General features: G+C 46.4%; 1 protein-coding gene across 1 annotated transcript in view; it reads right to left on the bottom strand.

Moving 5' to 3' along the window:
- sema4f (sema domain, immunoglobulin domain (Ig), transmembrane domain (TM) and short cytoplasmic domain, (semaphorin) 4F) overlaps positions 1 to 9,367 on the bottom strand; it is a 78,220-nt gene extending 68,853 nt beyond the window's left edge. Inside the window, exon 1 of the mRNA XM_083640485.1 lies at positions 9,141 to 9,367. Within this exon, the coding sequence (XP_083496611.1) occupies positions 9,141 to 9,234 (94 nt within the window). The 5' untranslated portion in view covers positions 9,235 to 9,367. The remainder of the gene's footprint in view (positions 1 to 9,140) is intronic.
- Positions 9,368 to 10,009: the final 642 nt, after the last annotated feature.

Below are 10,009 nucleotides of genomic sequence, written 5' to 3'. Positions count from 1 at the left end.
AATCGGTAACACCGGTGATGTCACCGGTGCCACTTTATTACCCGGTGGGAAAATGTCCACACCGTGACAAGACTAGTGGTGGACATTCTGTCCTCATCATGTCACTGTACCTTTACTGGTGAAACGCTGGGCCTGTCGGTGCCGCAATGAAGCAGTAAAGAACTTACAACAAGATGTGTCCTTAGTGCTGGAACTCAGCACAACTCAGCACACAGTAGTATCCTGCAGCCATCACTGAACTCAGCACTCTGCACACAGTGACATCCTGACCTGCAGCACTGGCACACAGCATCCTGTAGGCATCACTGAACTTGCCAGCAGGCAGAAATCTGGAAAAAGCTGACTGTTTGCTATACAGCCAGTGCAGTGCTGATAGGGGCCGTTTCGTGACAAAAAACCCTGTCCACCTTTTTAACTACACGACAGCTGTTCTGACACAACACCCACACAACAACACAGCTTTAGACTTTATAATATCGACTCTTGCAATAAGAGACCCAGACTGAAGTGTGAAGATCAATCAAAGCTAAGTGTGGTCAGAGGCAGAGAGAGAGTGTGTGTGTGTGTGTGTGTGTGTGTGTGTGTGTGTGTGTGTGTGTGTGTGTGTGTGTGTGTGTGTGTGTGTGTGTGTGTGTGTGTGTGTGTGTGTGTGCGTGTGTGTGTGTGTGTTTCCTCCCCCCCTCCCCTCACTCCACCACACCTTTCCTGGCCTTTATGCTGACACAGGTCCTGCAAAGAGCGGCACACACACGTGAACACACACGGACAAAGCTGAACGCATTAACCTGACAGCCTCAATAGTGAGGATTTTCAATTATGAATGAATTAACTCCACACCTATGTTATACATGCAGGGCGCATGCAGTTAGTCTAGACAACGAGAGAGAGAGAGTGAGTGAGAGAGGCAAATAGAGCATGCCTTCACACTTCAATCTGGCCATTAGTGGACACACTCTTTGACCTGAACACACACACACACACACACACACACACACACACACACACACACACACACACACACACACACACACACACACACACACACACACACACACACACACACACACACACACACACAGGCCATCAAATCAATTGATGAATTTAGTAGATTCCAGCCTTCCAATCAATCTGTGTAAATAGCCAGCAACTCTGTGTGTGTGTGTGTGTGTGTGTGTGTGTGTGTGTGCGTGCGTGCGTGCGTGTGTGCGTGCGTGTGTGTGTGTATGTGTGTGTGCACACGTGTATGTGTGACCTCCCTGAGAGGTTGACAGGTCAAGTGGATGCTGTCTCAACATGACCAAAGTGGCCCTGTGTGAACTCTGACCCCGTCTCCTTGTCTGACGCCCAACGTCTCTTGTCTGTCTGGTTTGTTTGATCTCTCACCCCCCCCCGCTCTCTCTCTCTCTCTCTCTCACTCACTCTCTTTCTCTCCTTTTCTTTCCATCATTTCATTTCATTTTTACTTGTTCTTCTGCTTGGTTGGACTTGTGACTGACTTGGGGTCAGTCTCACCTCACCCATAACTTGCATGCAGCGTGTAATTCTCTTCCACCAACGTGTCTTCTGATTTTTATTGTTTATTTTTATTTGACTATTCCTTTTCCTTTTTATTCCCTCTCTTCCATTCTTTAATAACACATATTGGCATCATGAGTGACACATAATGTTATTATTAACATGTTGTGTTGAAAGGTACATCAGGTCCATCACCAAACCAGCCATGTTCAGTACCTCTCCCTCCCTCTGTTCCTGTTGTCCTTTACTTCACCTTGAGTTGGGGGAACCATGCAATCAATATTGATTCATATGATTGATGATGGTCCCACTGAACGGTCAGCAAAATTGAACAGTATGGATTTGCAGGTGTGGAATCACACTCTAGCTCATTCAAGTGTTCATCGGATGGAATTACATTTAAAATGCATGTCAATGTACAGGAGGGGTTGGGCAATATATCGACATTATATCGATATTGTGGTATAAAAGATATGAAACTAGATATCATCTTAGATTTTGGATATGGTAATATGGTGATAAGACATGTGTTGTGTTATCCTGGTTTTAAAGGCTGCGTTACAGTAAAGTGATGTCATTTTCTGAACTTACCAGACTGTTCTAGCCGTTCTGTCATTTGCCTTTACCTACTTAGTCATTATATATCCACATTACTGATGATTATTTATCAAAAATCTTGTGTAAATATGTTGTGAAATCAGGAATAGTCAGGGAAGGAATTATATATGAGCATATCACTTATACAGTAATCGGGCTCCTTGTCAGTCAGTCTCTGATTTATTGTTTGCTATTGTTATTGTTGTTTCTATCATTGTCTTGCCCTCATCGGTTGCATGTGAGAACAAACATTCCGCGCGATGTCGTTCAGCTCCGTCTCTATGTCAACACCATTTCACTGGTGTACACCATACTGTTAACCATTAACCTATCACGTAACCATCGTCTTCCACTTCTACTCTTACTAAGAAGAAAAAAGTCTGATTCCACGAATGTATTCCTATCATATAATACAGTCAGTTTGACTGCCGTTCTTACTGGAAGTCACTTTGGACAAAAGCGTCTGCTAAATGACATGAAGTCTACTCTCTCTCTGCCTGCATCAGGTTGGTTTGTCCGTTCTCATCAGATGGGATTTCCACGCAACAGAGAGCACGAGGGAGGACAGAGGAGAGGGGAGAAGGGGGAGTGAATTCCAATGACTTCAGGATATATGCTTGACCTATGCGTCTGGCACTGCAGATCATTTGTTCAAAAGCCCCATCAAAGTAACACACAGAGCACCCAGCACACACATCTACACACACAGACACATCGCTCAGAAGGCCTGTAAGCGTTTTAATTTGCGAGATGCTCGACCTAGCTTTCAAAAGGAAAGCATTCGTCGTCATGACGTGAGACGCTGCACTTGGTTTTCCTGTGCGAGGGAGCGAGAGAAAGGCCTGGGAGGAGGAATGGACGGAGGAGGAAGAAGGGAAGGATGCTGGAGGAGGAGAATTCCCAGACAGCCTACAATATCAGCCTTAATACCCTTGACCTTTCCCCGCCTTGTGTGTGTAAACTATTCATTAGCGTAATCACACAGGGGGGAGAGAGACAGAGAGAGAGAGAGAGAGAGGGAGAGAGAGGAGGGATGTGGAATGACAACAAACCTGTAGGAATTGAGGCAAAATCCCCAAATAATCCAAATCGCACAAGGAGGAATGTCCTGGGAATGCAATGCAGAGAATCTGCTTGCGTAAACCGGGTGAGTGTGTGTGACCTTTGGCCTTTTACTCTGACAAGCTCCAGTCACAGAGCGCCCATGTGGGCTGACCCTTCACAAACAGGGCGTGGCCAAGCGTGCGTGTGTGCGTTGCTAATGTCATTCTCAACCTTGGAGACAATGTCAGGGCTTTATAGGGAGAGTGCGTTATGAATCAGACCGCACGATGAGAGGCCGTTCTGTGTGTGTTCATTCATTTTGCTGACGAGCGTACGAGGGAGAGAGCAGTCATTCCTCCGTAGGTGGCCAACGGCTGCTGAGAAATCCTGACTTTGCATTGGCCGCCGTCTAGGCATTTCTTCCTTTATCCTCCTCTCATCCCTCGTTCATTCACTCTCTCCCTTCCTCTCTCTCTCTGTTTTCACTTCAATTGGATTACCCCTATTTTGCCCATTTTAACACCAAACTTATTTTTTATGTGTTGATTTAATAAGGTCATATACAGTACAATGTCTGCATATCAAATAGACTCAAATACTTTCTTGAACTCGGATTCTCTCTCTCTCTCTCTCTCTCTCTCTCTCGCACGCGCACGCGCATGCACGAACACACACACACTATATTGATAGGACCTGCTAACACCTGTTAGTCAGCCTTGTATTTGTTTGAAGTATTAAGTCTGGTTCAAGCCTCAGAGAGACGGGCGGATGTGGAGGATAAGAATGAAAAGATGGCAGAATGAAAGTAAACAAGAGGGAGTAAGAAAACAGCAAGATAAAGAAATGGAGAGAATGGATGAAGGGAGATAGAGAGAGACAAACAGAGAGACAGATGCCAGGTTTGGGCTCAGAGGAAAGTTGAAGGCATTTGAAGCATTTCTGAGAGAGAGAGACAGAGACAGAGAGAGAGAGAGAGAGAGATAGAGAGAGAGAGAGAGAGAGAGAGAGAGAGAGAGAGAGAGATAGATAGGTGCAGCCTTCCGCTATGCACTCAAGCTACGTCCAGCAGAGAGCGGGACTTATCAGAGACTAAACTGAGCAAAGCGCTAAAAGCGTTTCCGATGCCTCTCCCCCCCCGCTCCCTGGGTACCACTCAACTCCACCGGGCCCCTATCAACCACACTCAGAAGAACGACAAGAGACAGAGGCTGGCCAGGATGAGAGGGAAGGAGAGAGAGAGAGGGGAGGGGGGGAGACGACCGAGAAAGACATAGGGGAGGAGACTGAGGCAAACATCTCAGCTGTTTTTACCGTCTTTGTGCAACCGCTTGATATATTCCCCAGTGGGAGAAAACAATGCAGCCTCAACCCAAACACATCATCTACTGTAGTCAGCATCTCTTCTCACAGGCATCATCACCATGCTGCCTCCCACAGCTTCAGCTGCTTACACTCAATGCCAGCCTCGTCCCCAGACGCCTCTAAGATAAGAAAACCCTGACACCATGATGAGTAACTGTGTGTGCATTCCGGCCTTGGACGCCCGGCCAAACAAAACATGTTGGTGCCACACCGGTTTGACACACATCGTGTACAGTATGAATGGTTCATGTAAGGCCATGAGGGCTGTGGGCACCTTGAGTCAGATAAATAACAATATCATTTAGCGGCACTCAAACTGACCGCACGTGAAAAAGACCAAACATTTCTGAATGGACGCTGGAACTAAGATACCTTTTTTAGAGAGTGAAGCTGGATCAGGCTCTATAAAAAAGGGACCTAGAGTCTGTTTTACAGCACACGCGCACGCATGCACGCACGCACGCGCGCGCGCGCACGCACGCACACACACACACACACACACACACACACACACACACACACACACACACACACACACACACACACACACACACACACACACACACACACACACTTCACAGCTAGCCGAGTGCAAAGTCACCGCACTACAATACAGTAATGAATGTTCCATCACTGAAATCACTGGAGTCGTAACTTTTGAATAGAATTCCAGAAAAGCTAATGTTGACTGGAAACAACAACAACCAATTTAGTTGGTAAGCAGGCAAGCAAATTGACTCCGCTTGCTAAGCTGGTGGTGGGTGGACCCATGGGTGGCCTTGGGAGAGAGCGAGCGAGCGAGCGAGCGAGCGAGAGAGAGAGAGAGAGAGAGAGAGAGAACCAGAGAGAGAGAGTGTTACTGCTGACCAGTCCTATATACCTACATAATTCCTGACCCAGCTAATCAAATGAGACATAGCTGCTCTCTCCCGGCCTGTGGTCCGTGGAGCGCTGCATGCTGGGAGCCGGGCCCTCCATTGTGTGCCGACACCCTAATCAGTTTCATGTGAGGAGCATTATTAGAGCAGCTGGCGGCCCAGTGAAACTGACAGGAGGGGAGAGGTCAGAGCCACTCTACACTGCCTATTTCTATTTCCACAGACATGAAAGGCGTCGTTAAACAAGCATGCGGTATCTTAACACTGGTGTTTTGAGCCAAATCTATTTTTCTCATAAAACCACAACAATAGAGAGAGTTAGAGAGCGACCGGCCTGTTTGTGATTTCTTTAAATTAACACCCCGCCCTCTGCTGTCATTAAGCAAGAAATACAGATGGTAACTTCATTATATACAGTGGAGAGTTTCAGCCAAGCAATCTTATTACTTTTCCCCAACCACATGGGAGGTGGGACTATTCACACCCATCTACTGCCTTGCTACAAGTTACCATGGACACATTACTGTACTTTGCTTTTTAACAACATCTAGGGACAGGCATGGCAAACTAGCCTAGGCTATAAATGCTGGGATGCATGTCATCAGACGTTGACACATGTTTATGTTGTGTATCTGTCCCTATTTAAATGTATGAATAAATTAATGGATGAATTAATTAATTAATTCATGAATAAATGAATGACATTAAGTGTTATAGTAGAAGTAGTATCATAACAGCAATGAGATGAGCAACTTTCTGAGGCAACACACCGGGGTAACATTTCTTTCAGTAGGAATGGGGAGTGGCAAACAGGTCAAAAGCATTGTGGATAACAGCGGACTATAAGCCACAAAAGTATGAAAAGTATGAAAATACAGTAATCGGTAATATTGTTTATCTGATCAAACTGTGGTATATATCATAGGCTGTGGTAATACAATTACATGTGTACTGTAGGGTTGGGCCAATGGACGATGCTATCGTTCATGTCCAAATCAGTATTCAAATGCTTGCTTTCTCTCTCTCTCTCTCTCTCTCTCTCTCTCTCCCTCTCTCTCTCCCTCTCTCTCTCCCTCTCTCTCCCCTCCATCACAGAGAGACTGTGGAAACATTGCGATGCCTATTCGGATGGCATCATCCAGCTCTAGTGTAACGTCTAATACTTTGCACACTGTAATGTATATTGTGAACTCTGCTTGGAAATCTGTCAGACCCTAATAGGATTATACTGATGCATTGGCCTTTTATTGGCTACTGGATATCAGCCAGTCAACGTGGTCTACTGCCAATATTAAAACCTGCAATGATTTTATGCATAATTTATGATAGAATGTAAGTGTTCAATAATATTTTGTGAATTAATTCTTCATTTAAAGACATAATGTATCCTCTATTGAATCACCCTGCTGTAAAAGCGCTTGCTTTTTACCCCTGTGAAATACAAGCGGTGAATGTGCCTGAGTGGCCACCGCAGGCCGATGCCACGCCTAATAGATGTCATGTGACATGCAAAGCGATCTCAAACCAAATATCACCTGACCAGGTGTTGACCTCAATGACAGCCTCTTACATAAGAGGAATCTACGCTTCATTTAGTCATAACACAAACACACAGACGCACATAGGCCTACATGTATACAGTACAGTATATACACACACACACACACACACACACACACACACACACACACACACACACATGTACAGACGCAGGCACACACCCTTCTGAGGATGGCAACTAATCTCACTCTTGCAGAATGGAATGTTGTTATTGTTGTTGCCATTTTGCACAAGACAAGTGTCAGACAAGCTGCCTTGAAGAGCCAAGTTACATTACACTACCTCATCAACATGTTGGATTGATGTGGCTACAGTATGACAGTAGCTTTTCTCTCTCATCCCTAGTCTGACATCTCTCTCTCTCTCTCTCTCTCTCTCTCTCTCTCTCTCTCTCTCTCTCTCTCTCTCTCTCTCTCTCTCTCTCTCTCTCTCTCTCACTCTCTCTCTCTCTCTCTCTCTCTCTCTCTCTCTCTCTCTCTCTCTCTCTCTCTCTCTCTCTCTCTCTCTCCCCTGTTTGTTGGCACTTGCTCCAACTGTATTGTTGTGGCACTAGCATGCCATAGGCCCCAGTTGCATAATGACACACAGAAACAGCAAACAGCTAACGGGCGCTAACTCCCAGACACTGCATTCATTCATTCATACTGGGCTTGGAGCCGCAGCAAACGGCGCATCTGTCTGAAGTACGACAAGCGAGGTTGGGTGCTGCAGAGACGCTGGTCATCGGATAGACGATTGTCCGACCCTTCTACAGCGTGAGGAGACAAGAGTGCAGCAGCAGGTCAAAGCACATTAGCACAGTCAGGTGAGTGTCCTGCAGCCTGATGGTCAATAGACACGCGGTGATGCAACCTCTAAATCTATTCCTCCTGGCTGCATCTGGGTATAAACAACGTCACATGGTGGTGGAGAGAGAGAGAGAGAGAGAGAGAGAGACAGACACTCGACTGCTCACACACACACACACACACAGTCTGCAATCCAATCTCCAACAAGTCACACGATAGCTGTTCTATAACCATTTCCCCCTAAGCGTCTGATTATTTTTGTTGTGATGGATGTCTCTGCTCATTTCACGTTGTCCATTTTAACTGTCAGATTTCCAGAAAACAGGAAGGCGACCGAGCCTGTGGCCCTGACCCCAGCGCCAGCCACAGCACAATGAGGCCGCTTGTTAGAGAGCTGACAGTCTTCCATCCACTCGCACTAGAGCTACTCAAATCTGACTCTGTTTCTCTCTCTATCTCTCCTCTCTCACTCGGGACACAAACACAAACAAACTCAAAGCCATGCATACAGTACAATCTTCATTTCCTTCCCTCTGTCTAGTTGCAGTGAGAGGCTGATCTGGTGACAAACTTTATTTTGCACACAAACTCTTTACAAGAAAGCTAAGACCAATCATCAAACCATATATCACATTGCAGGGTGGCTTGGTGGTAGAGATCTACGTTTCTGGGCATCCAAATGACTGAACCCCTATCAATTTAAAGGCAGATGGCTTCTCTTACGTGTCCAGATCACCCAACAACCCGGTCTTTGTGCCCCGTGGGCCCGTTCACTTGTTGGCAACAAGGAGAACAAGTCTGGCACCTGTTTGCCTCGCCAGCATCATCATTTATCAGCCACAATACAAAAGGGAGCCGTTTGGCACCGCGCCCCGAGCGCGTAAAACAGTAGTGCTGCAGACTACAGTGGTGCTGGTGACTGCGCGGACACGAACGCAGCTTCAGCCCCATGTAAAAGACAGTTTGTTTAGCTAAAAAGCAGTTATCAACATTATTATACACTAATCATCGATCACCTTATAGTTTGGTAACGCTGTTTGCGCCGCGCGTAAAACAACATGACAAACTGCGCTGAACTTGCAGGTGCATGCACAAGACAGCAAGTTATGTGAGATAAGCTGTGGCTACTATGATTTTGTCAGTAAGGTGTAGTCTATGCCAGGTTAACTAGCCTGACCTAAACCGTATGAGGATTGAGTCTTTTTAGGAAAATAATTCATAATTTTCTGAAAGTATTTTTATTGGCTGTATGAAGCTCTCCCGACTGCATGTGATTACCTTATTTGTTTTTTATTTCAAATTTTTACAACTAGATCACTGATCGTGCATCTTCATTGATCACCAATAGTGTCGCCTTGATGTTTGTTCTTGTTCCCTCCACCTAGCCAGCACTCACCTCCTCCCAGTCCGCTGAGAGTCGCTGCCCAGGAGGCTCCGGGGAGCAGAGTGCACACTGCGAGCAGGATCAACATCACCCCGCCTGGAGTCATCACGGTTCGGCTGCAGCTCCAGGAGGAGTCGGGGGTTTGGGGCTCCGTCCGATCTCGGTTTCAACGTCAAACGTCCCCGTGTGGTTTCAGCTGTGAGCCATCCTCCTGTCCTGACCCGAGCAGAGCAGCTATGTTCTGGATGAGTGCAGTCCAGTAAATGCGCACAAGGCTCAGTCCAAAGCACTGTGAAATAAGTTGAAATGTTTTTATAACATTAAATGCAATGCTTCTTTAATATATCTTGTTGTATTTTATTTATCTAGACGGGGTTATTCTTGTTGCAGCCTAGGTCTGCACACAGCAGAACGGCATCCGCTCAGCGCAAATGTGCAGGTTGAATGATCAAACTGGAGAAAAACGACATTGCGAAAGAAAAGGAGACGCGTTAAACTAACACGTGGTGTACGGTATTCCAGTTAAACTGCAAGCCAAAGTAATCCAAAGTCAACAGTAACGGGCGTCTTCTCGTGCTGGAATAATGTCCGGTGTCCTGGACTAGTTGTCTCTGTCTGTGTGCGTGCCCCGGTGTCGCCAAGCCTGTCCCACTGCTCGCACCAAATCTCCAACCGTCTCCAGGTCAAATTAACCTACAGTACGCGACACCCAAGTCAGAGAATCACATTGAACTCTTCCAAGAAAAACACAAACAAAACACGATTCCGCGAACGCGCTGTCGCTGAGAGGCTCGAGCTGAACGGTAGTGTAGTAGTGAGGAGGAGGATGTGTGTCTGGCTGCTTGTGCTCGAGAGCCTGGTGGCAAGCTCGAGCCCCGCCC

The sequence above is a fragment of the Poromitra crassiceps genome, assembly GCF_964638095.1.
Source record: "Poromitra crassiceps genome assembly, chromosome: 7".
Classification (NCBI taxonomy): Eukaryota; Metazoa; Chordata; class Actinopteri; order Beryciformes; family Melamphaidae; genus Poromitra; species Poromitra crassiceps.
The sequence above is the reverse complement of the archived record's forward strand: the minus strand, read 5'-3'. Positions and strand labels throughout refer to the sequence as shown.